The sequence below is a fragment of the Zootermopsis nevadensis genome, unplaced genomic scaffold (genome assembly GCF_977971745.1).
Source record: "Zootermopsis nevadensis isolate Lab colony 2312 unplaced genomic scaffold, Znev_1.0 Znev_ptg000022l, whole genome shotgun sequence".
In the NCBI taxonomy this organism is placed as follows: Eukaryota; Metazoa; Arthropoda; class Insecta; order Blattodea; family Termopsidae; genus Zootermopsis; species Zootermopsis nevadensis.
This window is the reverse complement of record NW_028259154.1, coordinates 24,543,515-24,565,454: the sequence shown is the minus strand read 5'-3', so window position 1 is coordinate 24,565,454 and position 21,940 is coordinate 24,543,515. Positions and strand designations below refer to the sequence as shown.

At 39.9% G+C, this 21,940-nt stretch overlaps 2 protein-coding genes, 1 long non-coding RNA gene and 1 other non-coding gene across 7 annotated transcripts in view; 3 read left to right on the top strand and 1 right to left on the bottom strand.

The window, feature by feature from the left end:
• The window catches only part of LOC110828268 (uncharacterized), a 31,767-nt gene extending 10,659 nt beyond the window's left edge, over positions 1 to 21,108 (top strand). For all 4 annotated transcript variants that reach the window (XM_022060826.2, XM_022060822.2, XM_022060824.2 and 1 more), the window contains 6 exons: positions 15,775 to 15,921; positions 16,409 to 16,579; positions 16,806 to 17,039; positions 18,366 to 18,549; positions 19,469 to 19,781; positions 20,287 to 21,108. In XM_022060826.2, the coding sequence (XP_021916518.2) occupies positions 15,775 to 15,921; positions 16,409 to 16,579; positions 16,806 to 17,039; positions 18,366 to 18,549; positions 19,469 to 19,781; positions 20,287 to 20,380 (1,143 nt within the window). In that variant the 3' untranslated portion in view covers positions 20,381 to 21,108. The remainder of the gene's footprint in view (positions 1 to 15,774; positions 15,922 to 16,408; positions 16,580 to 16,805; positions 17,040 to 18,365; positions 18,550 to 19,468; positions 19,782 to 20,286) is intronic.
• LOC110828269 (uncharacterized) lies at positions 3,118 to 5,735 on the bottom strand. The gene is made up of 2 exons (XR_002542614.2): positions 5,707 to 5,735; positions 3,118 to 4,858 (listed from the first exon to the last, which is right to left on the bottom strand). It is a non-coding gene; the product is annotated as an uncharacterized LOC110828269 (long non-coding RNA).
• TRNAS-CGA (transfer RNA serine (anticodon CGA)) lies at positions 3,427 to 3,508 on the top strand. Its single transcript has one exon. It is a non-coding gene; the product is annotated as a tRNA-Ser (tRNA).
• On the top strand, positions 12,102 to 15,440 carry LOC147873055 (uncharacterized). The gene has a single exon (XM_087354002.1). It carries the CDS (start codon positions 12,102 to 12,104, stop codon positions 15,111 to 15,113), a length of 3,012 nt encoding a protein of 1,003 aa, XP_087210128.1. The 3' UTR covers positions 15,114 to 15,440.
• Positions 21,109 to 21,940: the final 832 nt, after the last annotated feature.

The window sequence follows — 21,940 nt, the reverse complement described above, 5'->3', positions numbered from 1 at the left end:
TGCCGTTCACAGGGCTGGCTTGTCTGTCTAGTTAATCTGTATGCTGAGAAGCATGTGAAATAGAAAAAGGTCTCGCGCGCAATATGTATGCTCCGGTAGCCACGCGGTTGTTACGTAACGGTCAACTGACCAGAGAAAGCTCACGCAGGTCGGAGGTCGTGATATATCATCCTAAAAATCTATTTATTATATCCTACTCATTACACTTTTCCCGTGTCTATCATGATGGTGACATTATTTGTCTAGCCTGTCGCCTGCAGTCGCTAAAATACTCCCACTTGTATACAAAATTTCGGCTGAAGATGGACCGTGGTCAGATTAGAGGTCATTTATAGTTTTTTGTACGACATTTCATAAACCTACGCTGAAAACTGTTACATCGTTATGAAGGGTGAATTAGAATGAATGGCAGGCAAGGCGATTGTGGCGTGTTCGCAGGTCCGAGTTCACAATATCCATAGAGGGGCTGAGTAGAACCACGAAGTGTCCGTCAATACGCCCTGTCCCCGCGATGGGTCCTAAGTGTATTACATACAATTTGACGAGGGGGCCACGAAACCGTGCGTCGTGAAACATCTGGTTTGTGGAGAAAGCGCAGAGACACGTGTCCCTTGCTGCCACGATCGTTGCTCGTGTCACACGTGAATTTTTGGCGTTCACATGGCCGTTCCACCGGAGTGTCGTAAACGTTTCCGTGTATTTAGAACGTAAGTGGCCTTAGAATGTGACGCCGGTGTAGTTTCGCGAATTTCTCTCCCCACGCCTTCTTCACATTCTTGTTAACCAGGTTACCAAAACTAACACAAGCCCATTTATTGGCATTTCGAATTCCTTTACTGGCAAACAGCTCCAGTTAAAATGTTGTTCCCACCCGCGCGTCTAGAAGTCGTTTATATGGCGACAAAACTTCTCCCTTTGGCTGGGATTAGCCGAATTTCTAATTCCACAATCAGCATGGCATACGCAACCAGAGACAAAAATGTCCATTGTTGTTTATCCAATGGTTCTTCAGGAATATGAAGACGTACATTGTTATCATCCCCGCGTCATAAAATTTGGTATCGTAACAGGAAGTTTAAAATTACACACCGAGGGGCTTAATAATTTTTTCTCCTTACCTGTTGTTAACGGAACCATATAAAGAGATCGCTCAGGGGATCTAGGGCTAGATAGGAAGATGCTCTCAGTGTGTGGATTTGATTGGTCAGTGGCAGCTTTTGTTAACACGGTACTGAACTTTCGTGATCTATAAAGAGCAGGGTATTTTTTGACTGCCTGAGAGACTTAGTTTCTGCTCTGTGCAATTTCTTGCTTCGTTTGTTATTTGGTAGTATCGATAAACGAAGACTTTTCCTTTGTGCCCTTTGCTAGGGAAATATAACATTGTCTGCAGTAGTTGGCATGCCTGTGGATCCGATTGTTGAAGGTTGAGAAAATGCCAAAGCTCTCTGATCGGAGGTTGTGTGTGTGTTGGCTAAAGACAATTTCGTATTGTCTCGCTTTGTGCACAGTTGCGTAAAATCGTCCGCTGTCTGGCGTGGTAGAGAATCGTGTTTGTTCTCAATGTAGTTGTCATATTTCCATTCTTCACACATATCGTAATGTGCACGAAGTATCATCGCGAAATGTCACGTCTGGTGTTAGTGAAACTACGAAAACTTAGGCGTGTGTCCTTAACTTCATACGAATAAAGTCGATCGCCTATGCTTCCATGTATTTTAACACAAATTCACGAAGTTGCATGTTAACTAGCCAGTTCCATAAAACAGAGAAGTTCAGCGATTAAGAAATTTCCCGCATTTAATTAAATCAGAATGATCATTGCCGTGCTCACAAGAACCCGCCACTGGAACCTTTCCTGAGCCAACTGAATATGATCCACAATCTCACATTATGTTTCTTTGAGATCCACTTTCAAAATATTCCCTCCGCCTAGGTCTCCTAGAACACTTGGCAGAAGACTTTATAGGCCTGTAAATCATTTCTTGGATTTTTGTTTTGTTAATTTACTGTACTGTTCTGTCACGAAATCATTAACCAAAAACTACTAATTTTTGCATTAAAGATGTTTCCTGCATGTTTGTTAAAAATTCCTGATGACTGAATTAAACAATCGAATAGAATTAATATAAGTGTTTAGTATGTTTATTTTGCATTTGTGATGGTAAGATACTGCGCTGTTCGTCTGCTAGATAGCAGCACCATCGCAAAGTATTTACCAGTGTCGCCACCCTCAGCGCCACTGTGCAGATCCGTCGGCGAAGTATTGACGTTTCTGATTACTGATTCACTGAATTACGTGCCTTTAAAACTGTACATAGAGCCTACTATGGTTTCTCAATTTCTAACAATGTCAGCTGTTTATGCGTTTTATTAATTAACGTACATATCACGTTTAATCAAACAGGAACCGGATACTGACAAAACCGAGGAATACTCGTTCATGAAAATGACTGAATTTTATGCCTCCGTAGAAAAATTTCATAATATCGTAAATTAGGTGGTGCCCACCTGTCATTATCAAAACTTTCTTTCTCTTTCCTGTTACAGTGCTTTGGTTCCAATACCGTGTGTGAATACAGGAAAATAGTGAAACTGTGTAGTTAACTTGATGTATTATTTGTTGCGAAATGTATTACAGCGGTAAAAGTCATGCTCGGTTTCACATATTTATCATGTTGGTCAACAGTTGCTCGTTTTGAAGTATTAATTACATTATTCATAAAATATCTCTTAGCACACAGTGTCTCTCTATCTCTCTCCATGATCACCAAAGGCTCTAGTACAGGGCCTTTTTCCCCCTACAGTAAACTTATTTTCTGTCTTTTAGCTAAATCTATTCTGGTCGCATTTCAATATATTCTTGCACCCATCTAAGTGGTTTGTGTCATAGGATCACCTATCTTTCATTTTATATGTCTACTATTTTAACAAAAGAACAAAATACATAAAACATTCCCAGTTATGTTCATTTCTTGGACCTGTCCATTTTACTACTTATGTAAAATTAGCAACTCATGAGGAAATATTAACGATAGTAATCAGTTACGTAACTTCCAGAGCGTTGCAATAATAATTATAAATTATGGAAGGAAACTGGACAAAATTGAAAACAACTTTTGTTTAAAGAATGTTTCAGTATATAATATCAAATATTTATCTCTATGCAATACAATATTTCCAACGTCCATTACCATTAACAGTACATTTTTATCTGCAGTAAACGTGTACCCCAAGGATGTCTGTTGTTTACAGAAGAAAAAAGAGAGCAGAAAAATAGTTTTGGGATTGTTAATTCGTGATGGTCATCATTTCGCTACAAAATAGGAGGAAACAGGTAACAACATTCGAGAACATGCGCGTATGTGCTGCTCAGTCGTGCGAGCCTACGTTCTACTGTTGTAACAAGGCCGTCTTTCGCTGTGAGCTGCGGTGTCCGAGTGGTTAAGGAGTTGGACTCGAAATCCAATGGGCTTTGCCCGCACAGGTTCGAATCCTGTCCGCAGCGATATTTTTTTTTCTTTTTAGTCTGTATATTCTGATAATGTTTTACACCGAAATAATAAATTATTCACGTTTCATACATTACATGTCATTTAAAATTAGAATATTTTCGTTTACAATTGGTATGCTGAATATTGAAGGCGGTTGCCTAGTGGGATGTTGCTCCATTTAGTTTGGCAGATACTGACTTATCAACTGAAAACTTTACAGACATTCTACAGGTTCCCAGTTTTCGTATTTTTAAATAAATGGACAGTTTTAAGCGGTTCTCTTTAGTATCAGATATTACTTGTAAATTTCGTCGTGTACTTATTTGTTTCTTTTGTTTTGTCCAAGGGATGTAAGGCCTGTTAAGAAATTAGCTAAATATTCTTGTGCTCTTGGATACTCCAAAATTTTGTTATGACCATGATGGGCGTGGTGTATTGTCTGGAGTACATTAAATATAAATTACGTATTATGTTTCGGTAGTTGGTTTTACTCCCATCTTCAGGTGCAGGAGACTGAAGAAAATTACACTAAGGAGGAACTGCATTGTTTGAACTTTTCATCAAACATTGTTTGAGTGATGGGATGGGTTGGGCGTTCAATGCATAGGTGAAGTGATAAATGCATACAAAATATTGATGGGAAAAGCTTAAGGGAAGAAAAAACTCAAAATACGTAAGCGTAGACGGGAGGGGTTCATTAAAATAGATTACAAAATAAGATGTTAGGGTGTAAACTGGGTTTATCTGGCTCAGGATAGGGACTGGTAGCGAGGTGTTGTGAACACGGTAATGAACCCTCGTGTTGTATAAAAGACGTGGAATTTGTTGACTAGCTCTGCGACAGGTAGCTTCTCAAGAAGGACTCTTTTGCCATGGATTTGGTAATGATGGCATTTGTCGTGTTGGTTTATGTTATTAAGGGCCGATATTGCATATAACTTGTGGTGATTTTAGTGGCGAAGTTGATCGGATTGGCAAAGTGTAAAGCAGATTTCACATTTTCTCTCTACAATTTGTATTGATCGCATTCATCCATTTTTGTGGGGGTTGGGGGTGACTGCAGATTCGACGCTGTCCTTAGCTCAATATGGATTGTTCCGCGTTACGTATCACCCGTAGATGGGAAGTCCCGGATAGTATGCCGGAAATGTCGGTGAATATGGGTATCGAAGTCCGTACCGCGGGTAGGCGATACTGGTATACCCAGGGAAATAGTGTGAACTCAGGCTCGGGTAACCCAGGGCGGTTGCAGGTGTGAAGGCCAATCCTGGGTAATGTAGCAGCCCTCGTTTGCTGATCACCTTGCTGACATCTGATGGCAACTGTTGACACATTGACGTGACAGTCAGAGCCAGAACCAGGGTCTGAAACACGGAAACTTGCCTGAGATCAACTCAACTTCGCATGCAGTCTGGGTCGAGTCGGAACTGCGCCTTCCAAATCAGCCATGTTTGTACATCCTTACAAATACCGGAGCGGGGGTCCTCCCTGACAAACTGATAGTCTCTCAGCTAGTCAAGGAATTCCATGCCTTTTATAGAATCCAAATGTTCATTACCGTATTCGCAACATCCCGCTACTAGACCCAATCCTAAGCCTTACGTCATATTTCTCTGATATCTGTTTTAATATTATACTCCGATCTAAGCCTGTATATCCCACATTCGTTTAGGTTTTCCGACAATAATTTGTAATATATTTCTCACATAAATTCGCATAGGCCTACGCTGCCGTTATGAAATTGAAAAGAAACGTAGCCTAACACTTGCAGGTACTTATATTACCGCGTTAACGGCGAGGATGTCCGTGGCAGATCGGCTTGTTTCCTCTCCCCTGAGGGCTTTGGTACCAGGAAGACCCGGAGGTTGTGAGGTATCGTTGTTCCAGCGATCAGGAACGGGATTTGCCATTCCATTGCTACCCGTTCTGATCTCTGTCGTCAATCCTGTACGCCCTGTTTGCATTCAGCAATTTTCTTCATCTCACGCCAATATCTTTCTCGTGTCCGAATATTATCCTGCGCGTTAATTTCACACGACAGCCAATCATTATTTTCTGAGGGTAATAAATCGGTTTTGCAATCGTTTAAACCAGTTAGAATTCGCCGATCGATGTGCACCAGAACCTCAACACACGTTACACAAACTGTGTAATAGACGACGTAGAATATCTGAATCCCTGTCAGAACCTCCCAGCACTGTTTTGTACTCACCAGTGTCTTCATGCTGTGGACGAGTTGGTGTGGTAACATGGCCGACACTTCGGGTCAGATTTATACTGTTGTATGTCAGTGCATCGGCAAACACAGAGCCTCACTTTCGCTCTTATTTTGTTTTAGTATTCGATTCCTATTGAATGACAATTAGATGCTCACACACGACACTTGATTTCACTTTTAATTGATCTTGGGCAACCTCGTTTAGCTTCAAGTGCTTCACAGCTGATGAACTGCACCCTTCGCGAGTAAATGAAAGATTACATTGGTCCGACATGTAGCACGCACGAAGGAGATGAGAAATAGATACAACGTTTTAGCAGGAAAACTTGATGGAGAAATGGTCACTTGGTATATAGAGAAGCAAGTGGAAGGATAATTTTAAAATGGATTTGACAGAAATGTGCTGTAGGATAACCCAGTCAGTTCAGGCGAAGACTGTTATGGTCTAGTGCAGTGGTATTCAACCTTTTTCGTTCGCGTACCCCCAGATATAATTTCTCTTCAACTTTGTACCCCCAAAGTTGTTGGTGTATAATTCAAGTTATACATAGTATATAATCTACATCTAAAATAAATTAAATAAATTACGTCACTGATTATTCAGTGTTTATCATAAAATAATATATATATTTTTTAAATTTCACGTACCCCCTAAGATGTCTTCGCGTACCCCAGGTTGAATACCACTGGTTTAGTGCATCCATTTTTAAAGGAAATGGTAGCTATACTCTGTGGTTGTTAAGTGTATATCTCTCTGTCTTCCTATATCGTAGTTGATTTTAGCACTTTGAAATGAAATGAAATGTACAGAAACAGAACTTCGGACAGTTTACGATGGGTAGACAAGATACTACATCTCTCTCTCTCAAAAAAGTATGTTCTCTAAGCCTGTCCGATGTATAAAACGCGAGACATGATAAGGCAGCTTCATAATTCATTTTTAACTTAACGAAAACGCTTTTTTTAACTGATTATTGTATATATCGTGCAGTTGCAAGATGATACGTGAATGCTGATTGAAAGAGTTTGGTAGGAAGCGGCCGTGGTCTATTGGAGGCGGCATCCTGGCATTTCGTTGCGGGAACTGAAACCTCTTAGTCAGGGTAAATGGTCTTTGGACCTCCCGGATGCAAGTTAAGAATTCTAATCGCTCACCTTCAGTTTTGAAATAAATAAATATTTACTAAGGGGTACATGATCCTGCAAAATGTTCTAAGTAACAAGTTAACAGAAAGAAACGGCTACTAACTGGTTTATTCTTGTCCAGATACAAAAAAATACGTTCGTATTACGTAGAATTACATATAAGAGTTTGTAAAAGTCGAATATAGTAACTTATTTAAATCAAATTGCGGAAACCCGAGGGGCCCATTGGATTTAAGAAGCTGAGCGGGTCCCAGACCACACTTCCAGCTGACCTGCCAGTCAGTAATGACATGAAGATTGCTCGCTGGCCAAGGGGGCCTTTAAGAACACTGGCCAAAAGGTGGACCTCCCGATGTCGTAAGCTGAGCCGCCGACAGGATGTCGAGAGCGGTAATAAAGAAGAGCTTTCACCCAGCAACGTGACCTCTGCTAATATCCGCAGTGAAGCAACGTGGGACGTCTTTTGCATTTTGAAAGCGTCTGTTCCTGTCCTCAGACTTCTCTGCGTTCCCCTGCAACGCACGTCTTTAGAGTATGCATTCTGCACGTATAACTTAACTGACTTCGTGGAGCGGAGACTTTAATGAGAGGCTGATAATAGGCACGTGTAGTCAAGCGATGTTATTTACCGAATTCACAAAAGCCCAGCACTGAATCCTATCCCGAAGAAGATTAAACCTTTCCACATTTTCTCACACTGTTTTCCTGAGGTCCGTTTTAATTTCAACCTTCCATCTACTCCTAGACCTCCCGAGTGACCTTTTCCGTTCAGGTTTTCCAGCCAGAATTTTGTTAGCATTTCTCATCTCTCCGTTCATTAGTTTCAGAGATGAAACTTGTGGATAAGCGGACTGATTGATACGCACACTCTCTCTTTCCGTTATTCGTTTCTGTTGCGCGCACAAATGTTTTTCTGCAAAGAATCCGCGAAGGTGTAACAGGCAACGTTTGAAACGTAATTTGAAGTTCGTGTATTTTATAGAAACCTTACGTTTTACGGAAAATAATGTATTTTTATCTTGCCTAAAGTATGTTTTTCCAACGTAACTTCTTTGGAACGTTTGTCGCTCGTGTGTGTGGCCTTGTAATCCTGGGGTCTCGGGTTCGATTCCCGGCGGTGCCCGAATTTATAACTTGTGTTGGGCAAGGCCGTGGTCTAGGCAACACGGAGTTTTCCTCCGGGGGCTTCCCCGGTTTCTCCGTGGCACCCCAACAATTACTCCATTCACACACAGAAGAAGGCAATGGCAAACCACTTCTGGATCATCTGCCAAGAACGTATATGAACAGGTCTCAGTCCGAGAAAAGGATGAAAGGATCCTGTTCATATGGACCTGTCCTCATACAGAACACTAAATAAATAAATGATGGATGCGGTGGTCTAGCGGTTAGAACGCTGGCCTTGTAATCGGGTTCGATTCCCGGCGGTGCCCGAATTTATAACTTGTGTTGGGCAAGGCCGTGGTCTAGGCAACACGGAGTTTTCCTCCGTGGCATCGCAACAATTACTCCATTCACACACAGAAGAAGGCAATGGCAAACCACTTCTGGATCATCTGCCAAGAACGTATATGAACAGGTCCCAGTCCGAGAAAAGGATGGAAGGATCCTGTTCATATGGACCTGTCGTCAGACAGAACACTAAATAAATAAATACAGCGGCCGATTTTGTCAGATGCATCGTGCTTCAAACTCGACAACAGAACTACTCAGACTTCGTATGGAATTATTATACTCTCCAGATGAATGCCTCAAGAAAGACACAACTTAACTTCATCATTTCACACTTAGAAAGGTCAGATGAATTTCGTAAATGCTTTTAAGCAGTTCCGTCGTCGTCTTGAACCGATATTACTCCCTTATGGCTCTTAACTGCCTGATTCCCATGCCTTAAACCACAATTTCTCTCATAGTTGTGGTTATCACGTGAACGAAATACTGAAACACCTTAATTTGATCCAGTACAGAAGTTAGTTTTTAATTTTTCGGTTATTTTACTCTCTTCTGCGATCACCCTTGGACGCTGAGCATTTTATGTGTGTTAATCTCCCTCTGCTTTAATTAAAACTTGTCAAATAGCAGACGATTTCTTAATTGCTGCATGTAAATTGTGGAGGCTGTTGGAACATCGAATTGCACATAACATATAGACGCTCGCATACGTAATCACAGTACTAGTTTGTTCTTTGAGAAAACCGTTTCCGAACATTTGTTTGCTTCTCTCCTCGGCATTGCACCGGATGCAGAGAAATCGACACTTCGATGGATAGACAGTCATTGCCAAGCTGATTCGCGCTGATTCACTGTTTAGAAACACTGGCAGGGATTTCCAATAGATTCTTTTAAAATCACGTCGTGTCAAGGTCTTTAAGCCAAGGAGGTTTGCAGACATATATCGGAGTCGTCTAGTCTTGCGTTCGGGAGATACGTGGTTCGAATTCCGGTTATCCTCATGGACAGTTTTTTCCAATGGAATGTTGTACCTTGAAATACGAGGGTCGCTCATTAAGTAATGCCCCACATTTTTTTTCTCAGCCAATAATGAAGATAGAAAAGTGTACTTTTACATGCTTGAGATTTGATGTTTCCCGCGTTCGTGTACGGAGTTTCAAATGATTCCAACCGATAGCGGAGCTGTAGTGAACTGTTAAAATAGCGTCTGTGAACGACTCTCGTTACAAGCAACGAGCTGTAATTGAATTCCTTGTTGCTGAAAAAGAAACGGTGGTGAACATTCATAAACGTTTGTGTGCTGTGTATGGAAGCTGTGCAGTCGATAGGAGCACCGTTGGTCGCTGGGCTAAGAGAGTTAAAGCTTCAGGAAGTGAAGAAACCGAGCTCTGGGCGTCCTGCCACAGCCACCACTCCAGACATGTTGAACCGCGCGGATGCCATTATTCGTGAGGATCGGCGCATCACAACTCGACAATTGGCCCTGTACTTATATAACTTGTGCCATTAATTCTCGCCATATTGGCTTTCTTAATCACCTTCGACATCATATATCCTCTTCAGGTGAAACAACATCTTTACGTAACGTGTAAGAGACCTTGGACTACTTTACGTCGCGTTCATTGACTCGCGGAGTGCTACACCAGCAGCTATCTATCTATCTGTACGCTGATTCCAGAGCAGACCAATAAAAACTGCTGTACGATCGCCAGCAGTGAGTCTTCAGAACGCGAGAAATTGCCGAAGTATCCATTCACTGTGCAGATTTCAGCGGCTTTCCACTTGGTGTCGTTACTTTCTCCTTCGGGATTTGCATCATCGGTATGCGAAAAACTGTACATTTCTTGCCTCCTTGGACTTTTCCGATTACTGTTAATTGACACTGATTAATTTTATTCCCATATATTTCGTCTTTATCGTCTGCTTATTATACTGTAATAGTAGTAGCAATGGGAATATTTCGGTATCTTTAATATAGTTACTTTTACGTAATCGATGCATAAAATCTCTTTACTACGTCCTTGATATACGAGGTGCGATCGGAAAGTTTCCAGACTGCGCCTATAAATAAAAACCCGTACACTTATCTCAGGTATTAAATTCATCCATCACCCTCGAAGTAGTTCCCCTGGGAGTGAACACAACGATCCCAGCGCCGCTGCCAAGCCTCGAAGCATCCCTGGAAATCTTTCTTTGTCAGTCTGCCAAGCACCATCTGCGATTCTGCCTGAATCTCTTCTATCGTCTCAAATCTCCTTCCCTTTAGCTGAATTTTCATCTTTGGGAAGAGGAAGAAGTCACACGGAGCTTAGAAAGGAAGTTGGGGTCGGTTCTTGCAAGATCTTTGAGCTCCTGACAAACGAGAAGTCGATTCTGCTTCTGGTCCAGGAGGCTGATATCCTCACAGACTTTTCGTGGTATTCCTTAGGCCCGCCAGGCCTGGGTGATATAATAAATTCGGCCACTGCAGTGTCCCTCCTACTTCGTTCTCTTCTCCCCAGTCATAATTGTCCTGTGTCTTCTCAACCAGCGCTATATAACATGCAGTTGAGCTCTGTTACATAAATCAAGAAATCAGCGTAAAAATTTGAGCTTCGCGGTTTAATTACAAGCCCGGGTAGGTTAGCTGAAGCGGTAACGCTAATGACTCGTATTTAGGAGATGCTGCCTCAGCATTTATTCGACAATAATAATTTCTGTTAACTCTTTTAAGCACAGTGAACCTCATGTTTTAACATTAAGTAACTTCACGTTTTTCCCACATAACTTATTTAAAGATTTTATATAATCCTCAGAAGTATAAAATCGATCCTTTTAATGGAGACGAATTATGTATCTTTGCGGTAGGGACTGAAGTTTTACGTGTTATTTACATGAACTTCGTGCTTGAAATGCATAACTAATGTGAGGACGAGCACATTATAGGAAGATTTCTGTTTGTCAATGTTCTGTTGCCTGGACATAAGAAATGTTAATCGAAGTATCTGAAGAGAAGGGGCACTTGGGAGAACTATGTCTGACAAATGTAAAACTGTCCGTTTGCTTAACTAAGTACCACAGTGTGAAGACGTATGGTGGAGCGAAGTTATAGCTCCACACTTAGTACGAGATGAAAGTCAGTGGCCAGCTTCAAAGCCGGTCCAGTCGCGGTGACAAACAGAAAAAAATCGTCACTCTGCCGGGAATCGAACCCCGATTGTCCAACCCGCGGTCGAATAATGGATGTGACGGGATGGAATGAATTCATGCAGATGGCTGTCTTCTGGGCGATCGCTGGAATGCAACAAGCGTCTTGAAACGTCGAGGTAAACTTCTACCAGACTGCCCGGCGCTGTAACCCAGAAGACATCCATTTTCGGGACTCACCGCCGTGAATTCGTATTATACGAGAATATGACGTGCTTTCAAAATTAGAGACAGACGCATCTGCGTCCGTCTAACCCGACTTAAGCGATTGTAAGTACAGATCACTGGAGGTGGTATGTGATAGGATAAAGCGTTTACATTGCCGGTGTCACCGGTTGCAGGTCGGTGGTTTCGCCTTTTTGTAGGACGGTGGTGGTGCGGAACGGTACGGCCAACAAATTGCTGACTAGAAACTCGAGCAGAGGCTATAAAAGAGGCCGAATTACATGCGCCAGGCTTCAGTTCGCTTATATGGGAAAACCTCAGCATTTCTAGTGTGGCATCGCCTTAACCATTTCGTCGATTTGGACAGAGATAATGTGTTATGGTTGTGATCTATATTTCTGTGGGACAGTTAAGTGAAGTGTTTATCTGAGTTAATCAACATGGTGTATGCGGACGTATATCGTCTCTTGCTTCTCGTCGCTTTGCTGACAGTCATCCCATCTGTTACCTTGTCAGCTGAAAGCGATTGGGGGTATAGTGATCACAGCATCGAGGACGGCACACCGCATACTAAATTTCGTGATAAAAGAACTTTAGATTTTATCCTTCATGGATTAGCTCAGATGTTGGGATACAGACTACAGCGAAACAACGCTCCGACCTCCACAACACCCCCAAACCCACCCACATCTCCTCCCACCCAACACCTTAAATCATCAGGACAGCCATCTCCTGCTACGCCACCTCAGATAGTGCTTGTGTCTCTTTCAGATGCCGTGGGCTTAAAACGTGAAGGAACAACTACTGCATCAGTGAGACAATCTGGTGATATTGATAAGAGCCATCCCGATGCCAGACACAGGACAGGAAGCCATAATAACGATGGCAGTAGTGATCACCATTACAAGAGTGATTACAGTGATGTTGACGATGGATTTCGCCACAGTGGCTCTAAGCATGCTGAGAATGACAGGGATGGCAATGGTGATGGCAGAAGTAGACTTTACTTCGGAAGAGGCTACAGCAGTGGCAGAGGAGGTTCTGATCGTAGTAAGAATGGTCACAATAGTGACAGAAGTGATCATCACCACAGGAGTGGTCATTCAAATGATAAAGTTAATGAGTCCCTTGAGAGGATTGGTCATTACATTAAGGGTCAATTTAACACCATGAAGGTTAATAAGAATGACAGAAAGGTAGATGAGTTTAAGAATGATCCAGCTGGTAAGCTTGAAGATCATGGCAGAGATCGTGAATGGAGTAAAGAACATGTGAAAAGTGAATATGACAAGATAAAAGGTTTTGAGCGTGCTCAAGATGGCCGTGATGTTTCAGAAGAGAACCGTAATGGAGGCCATGAGGGTGATGTAGCACAAAGAAAAGAGAAAGAAGACACCAGCAAAAGTGATGATGAAGAAATGTTTAATGAAGCACATTTAAAACCACCGGAGAATACCAAACAGAAAGATACATTGACACACAACATTGGACAAGAAGACGATGAGGAAGAAACAGTAGAACAAGAACAAGACCAGAAGTCAACAGAAGAAAATGCTGAAAAGGAAGATGTTGAGCTGGAACATGCGCATAATTCCAAACAAGATAGTGATGAAAAGGACACTGCAGATCAGAAAGAGGATGAGGTGCCCAAAGAGGAGGATGACAGGAAGGAAAAGAAACACCAAGAAGGTGATTACCACAATCAGATTCCTGCTCCTTCATTGCAGACATGGGATGAGGACTTCTGGAATAGCCAATATTCATTTGCAGACAGTAATCCATATAGCTTTGGTTTGCTTGATTCTCATAGGACTCCGGCAGGAGAACAAAAGGGTTTGCCCAAGATTCCGGACTTCTCCTTTATTAGGTCATCAACGCAGCAAGACAATAAGGAGTCAAAGCCATCTCATCCAGAGCATTTCTACAACAGGCCACAATATTTTGATGAACCTGGGTTTGATCCGTTACATGAGTGGCATGTCACCTCAGACAGAAAATCTGAGAAGCCTTCATCAGGGTCAAGTATTCATAAAGAAACATCAGAACCACAAACTGAATTCAAGGAAGAACAGCAAGAAATTTCACATGATTCCAGTGACAGTCCAGAGGAACCTTCTGATTTATCAGGCACTGAGAGCCCCGAGCCTTCCAAACCGCCAACACATAGACTGGATATTACAGACAATCCACCTATACCAATCCATTCAACATCAAAACCTAAACTGGCACAGCTGATACATGAAATGGAGGGAACAAAACAGAATCCGTTGTGGCCGCCGCCTTTTGACCACGCATTTGAAAGCACTGACAGTTCAATTGCTACACAACATCCAAAACAGACAAATGTGACATTAAACAAAAAGTCTCCAGGTAATACTTCTCCATTTCTTCTAAATCTGTACAACTACACATCAATATCTGACTACCTGTTGGATCTGAGTAAGAAAGATTTGCTTCAAAGACAGCTATCTCAACATTCTCCGCAGCACGAAAGTGGTGATCATGCTTCTTTAAACTACAAGTCGCCAGTGCCATATGTAGCAGTTGTGATTCCAAGTCAATCGAAGAATGAACATGTACGGATTAGAGACCACTCCTTACCTCCAGAACCATCATTTGTTGGCATTGTCTACCCACAAGGACTCTCATCTGAGGATGCAAGACAGGCTCTTACTTTTACCTCAACAAAGTCAAAAAGTGTAAAAGATAATAAGGCAATGAAATTTACGCCCTTTACTAAATCTCTGACTTCAAGTCCATCACAAAAAGTACATCATAATGATAAAGACGAAATACAAGACCCACCTTTTGAAACTCATTACAGTTCTTTATACCGTGGCAGTTCCTCAGCATTGGAGTCTACAGCATCCAGTACCACTTCTGTTCCCAATCATGAAAACATTCAGAAGTATCCTGATTCATATTTTAGTACTTTTCTTTACAATCCTGAAATACGTTCCAACTCCAATACACAGCTACAGAATGTCAATTCCTATAATAATGATCACAATTACCAAGAAAACAAATTGCGCATTCCATCACCATTTTCCTCCAATGGAAGGCAACAAGAGTCGAGTACTTTAAAATCACTGAGGCTTGTCGTTCCTGACTTGCAGCCTTACGTATCACCTCATCCCCAATTTTCTCAACTTAGAGTGGTGATTCCAGACTTCCCTGAGAATGAATCTTCCTTTGATTATTCATCAGGCAGTGAGCAGAATGAGTCCAAGAATGCACCCTTTGAAGAACATATTGGGCTTTTGACCATACCACCTCCGACAGCATACAGTGATGAGCCATCAGGTCTGAAGAATCCTGAGAAGTGGGTTCTGGGCGATGATGTAGCCAACACTGAGAATTTGAAGAGCAAGGAGTATATAACACGTGTGTCCAAAGTGAAGGTCACTGGAAGAGTCTACAGCCAGCCTAAGACAAATCTGAGAACTGTTTGAGTTGTAGTTACCAACTCTTTCTGACTGAAACCTGATTTTGGTTCTGAGCCATGAAATTATAAAGAAGGATGGCAATTAATTTTGTGCCTTAGAGTAGGGTTTAAAAAATACACACTTAAAGTTACTAGAATAAGTAATGTTCTGCATTCTAATGTACATTACTGAGCTGAATTATGCTGGAATGTATTTTGCATGTTTGAATATATTTTCTGAAAGGGAAGTGTCTGTAACCTTGTACCTTGATTTTCTACTTACTGCATGTTCTGTGAGATGTATGTGTTTGTGCTGATACACTATGTGTAATAAAATATTAATAGAGTTACTGTATATTTCACTATTCCTCAATTCTGTTTTCTGCTGTGTTCAGTTATCTGTCCTGGCTCGCAGTATATTAATTAATACGACAGAATAAGTGGTGTCAAACATGAAATGTTTTCTACTGATAACCACATCATGATTCTCAAAATGAGAGAAGAAAAGAAGAGGAATGGCTATAGTAAAGTTTCACATATTTAACATCTATCAGCCTGGAATAAATCTGCTATCTTCTGTAGTCTCTGTTGTTCCTAAACTTATTAAGAATTGTCTGAAGCAAGGCAGTACTTTACTGTCATTGCTTTTCAACAGAGTTTACAACTAGTATGGCATGTAATTGTTACAGAGCATGCTTTCACTGTTGGAGACGCTGACAAGAGAGATGCAGTCATCAATAACCAGAGTTTTTGAGCAGAAGACAGGCCATGATTACCAGAATAAAGAAAATGAAACTAAATTTGGGGAAGTTTTGGCTACAGAGGAACACAGACAGGTTAGAAATTGGTGAAATAACCTCTCTAGCCTTTGAGTATGTAACCTTGGGAAGAATGAAGGCACTAAAGTAAAATTTATTTAATTTTAATTTCTGTTAGCATCTCTTAAAATATTATTGAAATTATTTATGTTTTGAGGTTGATGAAGTAGTAATGCTATAGACTTATATTCGAGAAGTACCTAGTTTTACCACTGTGATTGTTACCAGCTATTTTGACTGAAGTGTTTATAGTTTTTCAAAGTCTGTCCATGAGAATGCCAGGATAGTTTCTTCAAATAAACCATGGTAGCCTCCTTTCTGATCTGTGCCATCATTCATGATCATCTCACAATCCCATTCATTGCAATGTAACCGCTGCAGTTGAAACAATATTGTTAAATAACCTCAAGACTCAGACTATTAACATATATGAATATGCACATATATTGTGCATTGAAATTCAGAAGATGGATTCCTTACTTATGTGTATTTGGTTTGTATGCAGAGAGCAGAGGTGTTAGAGTCGGTGGTGCAATCTGGGTATGCAGAGCAAGAGATGCAGATGCTGTATAGACATCTGGTGCAACTGGAGGAGACACTCGTTGCAGAGCGTGATAATGTGATACAGCTACATGAGCGCAGGGCATATCTATCTTCACAGATAAAGGATGCCAAGGTATCCATAAACCCTTTTCCACTATAAAGAATGATTTTTCTCATTCCCTCTAGTCAGGTGCAAGAGTTGTACCTTCAGATAGAATTGCCTATTGCATGGCATGGTGTTGTAACCCACAAGATTATATTCTGCACTTAGCCACTTGTTGAACAGATTAGTATGCATTGTATTAAGGTACATTTTACAGAAATGCCATTAATGATTCATAATTTCTTAATTATGGCAGTGCAACCTGGTAGAGGAGCGAGTCAGCATGGACTCACTGTTCCTTCAAATGGTTCACCTCAGTCAGAGAAATTCTTTCCTGAGAGCAAAACTGTCCTATTCCCGTGCCCAGTACCACTGCCAGCTGACTAATGCCCGTCAAATGCTTGGCTGTCGAAATGCCAAGGTGAATCAGTTAAGGAGAGCTCTGGTCAAAGTGCGGGATCTATGTCACTCTATTGATGGTGGATACCAGGTGAGTGACACCTCATATGAACTTATATATTTTTAGTTTGCACTGGTAGACTTCATTCTTGTGAATCACCCACACTATTCAGGTTACCATATTTCTTAATTAACATGGGATATAAATGATTAGTTTATGTATTTCAGTGTATCGGGTTATTCTCAAGTGCCCCTGAAATTGACTCTTGTGAATAACCTGCTGTAGGTAGAACAGATTGTATTTATGTTAACTAAGAGACGTGATTCATGAAGTAGAGTCCTTCTTCAGATGCTTATAGTCAGTCATTTGGTCAAAAAATCCCTGCCTTTTATGGAATAAAAATGGGATCGTTCATCCTTATCCTTGGCCGGATTAATCCAAGGCATACCCTGCACCGTTATTTTTTTAAGATGCACTTTTTATATTATCCTTCCATTTATGCCAGTTATCTTTCATGTGGTCTATTTCTTTCAGATTTTCTGAAATATTTGTGTGTGCATTTAATTGTATATACTATCAAATGTAATTATTTGTAGTGAAGCATGTTTAACAAAACTGTGGCATGCATTTTGAGAATGATGTGCTGGTGTAATTTTTAATACTATGCAGAACAAATATTTTAACTACATATTTTTATAAAGACAGTATAGCGATAAAGTAGTCATATTATAGAACACCAGAAAACCCGACATTTCTGCAGGTTTAAGCTTTATCTTATGGGAAAAGATATTTTAAACCCCCATACTAAGGGACTACCAGCTGGTATTTAACTCTGTGGTTAACAGTTTAGCGGTATGCTACTGTAACACACATAAAGCTGGGCCTTGCATACAATGCACTACAAAGATGATAAAGTTTAATGGAGCTGAGTGTAGGTTTAATACAACTGCATTGTGTCATCAGATTTCTCACTTTTGCAAACCACAAAATATTATTGACAGACCAGTCTTTTTAGAAATAAATTTGTCCCTGGCAGATTTAATTATTATCACAACTGCTATAGAGATTATATCTCAAGATAATGTATGTTATCTATAAATTGGCTCTGTTTCAGACTCAAAAATATGTATTTTTACAATTACAGTCTTCTGCACTTCATCTATTTCTTCAGGTTCAAGCAGGGAAGCCAGTAAATGTCCTGTTTCAGTCTCAAGATTGTAACCATTAGTAGTGTCAGTAACCGTAATGGTTTTCTATGTTGGATGTTGTGCATGGGACTAGTAATTCGTCCATTTACAAAATAGATGTGCTTTTAAGCCTCAGCCGTTATAGGGCAGAAGAGAATGTAGATAATATATGACTTCTAAAAATAATATTCTTAAAATGTTGGTACTGAAGATCATGTCTGTTGTTTAGACAGTGCTGTGGGAGATTGGGAAGCAGATCCAACTAACAGCAGAGCTGATAGCAAGAGAACATGGCTTGGAGTGGTCACACAGACCTACAGTCACTACTTTGACTGCAGCAGGTTTAAGAGAGTGGTATCAGCAAATACAGCATACTACCATGTGGATCCAGTTGCATATACTTTCATGTCAAAGTGAGTTATATTATTTAGTGAAGCTGAGGGAAGTCCATGCCATTTTTCTAATTATTTTCTTTTGGATGTAAAATTGTTTTTTATAGTGCATTTAATTTTCCAAAAATATTAATGCATATGACAATACAGAGTGGAAGTAGGTAATGTAAACTAATTTTAAATTATCTGCTGTCATCATGGCAAAGCATGCAGAGCTTGTTTAGGGAATAACATATTCAGTGTGTTTCTTCTTCCAGTTTATGTTATTGTCAATTTGTATGCCAAGGAATTTATTTGTTTCCATTTCCTCAATTAATTTGTTGTCAAGACCTATATTTAAACTAGAACATGTCTTGTTCTTAGTAGCAAATTTTTGCAAATGTTTTCATTCTTGTAGCCTTTTAACAGTTCTCGGCAAAGCTTTTGTCCATTCCGTAGTCATTCACTAGGCTGTTAATTTTTTTAATGTAACTTTACTATTGGTTTCATTTTAAAAAAGTTTTATCAGCCTAATGAGGTTCCTTTGTATACCAAATTTAGTAAGAATATAGTATAGTTCTTCAGTACATATAATAAATTTGCTGCTGATTTTGTAATGTATAATGTTAAAATATCGTACATCAAACTCTTTAAAGATGTAAGTTGGACATGTGACCTGGCATTCTTAATAGATATTTGTGGTCACTTTAATAAAGTAATAAATAAACTTTAAGGTATATTCCGGCATGTGACTCGACATTACATGATATACACACACTTCTGAAATAAAATTATCATTATTTGAATTAAAGCTTTTGAATAATAACACTTGTCCCTTGTTCATAATACCAATGAGGGTAAGGAACATAACTTCTAAATCAATAGTCAAATGAAAAGTTGGTATTATGAAGAGAACTTGTGTTTAAGTTACCAAGTTTTTAAAAAAAAAAAATTTTCACAGATGATATTCAACATTCTTCTCAAGAAGAGTGCAATGTAACTGACAGGAGTAGCAGTGTATTCCCACCACAGTACATGGCAAATCAGATGTGCTTATCATTGACACCCGTGAAGGCAGATACATCTAGTCTCCATGTGGCTGGGAACAATTCAGAATTGTCATTTGACTTGGAGCTGAGTTTGGACATGAGTAACACAGTGCAACTAGCTGATAAGCACAAGGCAGATCTCTGTAGCACTACTTGTTCCAGCCTCAGTCAGGACTTGAGCAGGCAGCGTGAAACACCACAAGACAGATATCATATGCAGCACAGGTGAATTTAGATTGTAGTTGTTTCAAAGTATAGTGAATTATTAATTTAAAAAACTAAATTTTCAGTTTACAAAACACTTGCTATTTACAACTAACTCTCTGTTATGAAATTTAATTGTATGGAAAACAAGTTCCTTAAACACATATTTACAGTTTGCTTTGTTGAAATGTACACATCTTGTTGTATACAAATGAAAATGTTTCTTTGGTGCCTGATAAGGAGGCAGGGGGTGTATCAGTCAGTAGTGTCAGTATTGAGGCTATAGACTGGATGACTGAGGTTCGATTCCTAGCAGGGGCAAGAGATTTCTCTTTCAGCTACTGCATCCAAACTGGCTCTGGGGCCCACGCAACCTTCTGTCCAATGGGTACTGGGGCCACTTTCTCCAGGAATAATATGGACTGTACATGAAACTAAGTCCTCACGTCCATATACTACCAAGGTCAAGAATGAGTGTTGCTGTATCTCGACTCTCCTCTGTATCTTACTTTATTTTCTCTTCTAGATTTCTAACAATTCTGGACAACTTGAAGGTCAAGTTGCTTCAACTCACCCACAGTAATGTTCAGGGATCTAACACAGCTGCGAGCATTCAGTGATACACATGTCTTAAGCCCAGCAAATGAAGAATGCAGTGACTGAAAGTGAGGAGATTGCAAGTTTACGTTGTCATAATTTATCTCATTGAATTCAAAGCCTGTATCATTCATGCAGCTCCTCTCGTGCATGCCCAAACTCCAGTGCGGTGGTGCACCATCCTTCTGGAAAGTTACATTACGTTGCTGAGGGAGGGCAAATTGTTTAAGCATCTGGTAAATGTTCCCAGTTACAGTTGGATCATTGAATAAGGGCACATTAATTCTGATAATTCTGTCTTTCATCATTCCACAACAAAGATTGACCTTTTTGCTGTCCCTGACATGTTCCTGAACGCTGTGTGGGGTTTTTTGATCCCCAGATGCATATGTTGCAGCGATTCACTTTACCACAGGTATGAAAGGTTGTTTCATCTGAAAACATGGTAATTGGGGTTCTGATCAATATGGTCAAGCATCTCGATGGCAAACTGTTGTCATTGTAGTCAATCATTTGACTGGAAGGCCTGCATAATTTGGATTTTGTACTCACCTCGTAATAAGTATCATATTTCTTACTTGCTTTCTCCTTAGACACTTCAGAGAAATGCAGTGTGCATTTCTTGTATTGGATTCATTATAGTAGATGGTGGAACTGAAATATATCTGTGAATATTTTAAAAATTATGCTGTTTTAAGTGCATATGTAATAAAATGGAAATATAATATGTGTTGTTAATTGAGATCCTTTATTTCTCGTTGTTTTAATTTATACATATCTTTTATCATTTCACAATTACTAGTTACCCATTCTCCATTATATGAAGGAGTTTGTTCTTCTTTGGATACACTTTTAATTACCAGGTAAAAAGGACATTTTCTTCTGTGTTAAACCAATGTCAGAGTTTCTCCTTTTGTACGTAACTTGCAGTTTGAAAAATTTACCTATGGTTTGGATTCTCTCTGAAGGCATGAATATTTGTATTTGAATTCTCTATCATATCTCCATTATTCTTTCAGCAAGAGGGAAATATGTCAGGCTTAAATAACAAACCTAATAGTAAAGTATGATACATTAACAAAATCATACTATTGTGTAGTTCTTGTTATGAATCTGAAGGTATGATTATTCATTTAATCATCTTGGAACTGAAGAAGTTTTGTAGCTGGTTTTATCATCTCAGCTTACTATGGTTAACTTTATCACAGTTGTGAGGTAAATACAATGGTAATAACCACATGAGGAATCAGTTGCTTATGGATCTGATGTAATGTATCTGTTGATGGTATATGTTCTGCAAGTATATTCCAAAGACTTTTGTGGATAATTGGAACTGTGTTCAACAGCCTGCTTGTTTAAGGTAAGTAAAGTTTTCTGATGATGGTGTAGTTAAGTTGAATATTTGGAAATTGTCAATAGTATTGGATATTTGTTAAAACCAAGATTATGGAGAAAGTTTCAGAGACTGGATGTCTGTGAAACGTAGTTTTTAACAAATAACCAGGTATAAAGTGAAGCTTTTGTGGTAACTGAAGAAAGATTCTCGGGATACAAGCTGCATAACGAAGTAATCATTGAGTTCA

Excerpts from the sequence above, each read along its gene's own strand:
- LOC147873055 (XM_087354002.1), top strand. The coding sequence starts at position 12,102 with ATGGTGTATGCGGACGTATATCGTCTCTTGCTTCTCGTCGCTTTGCTG.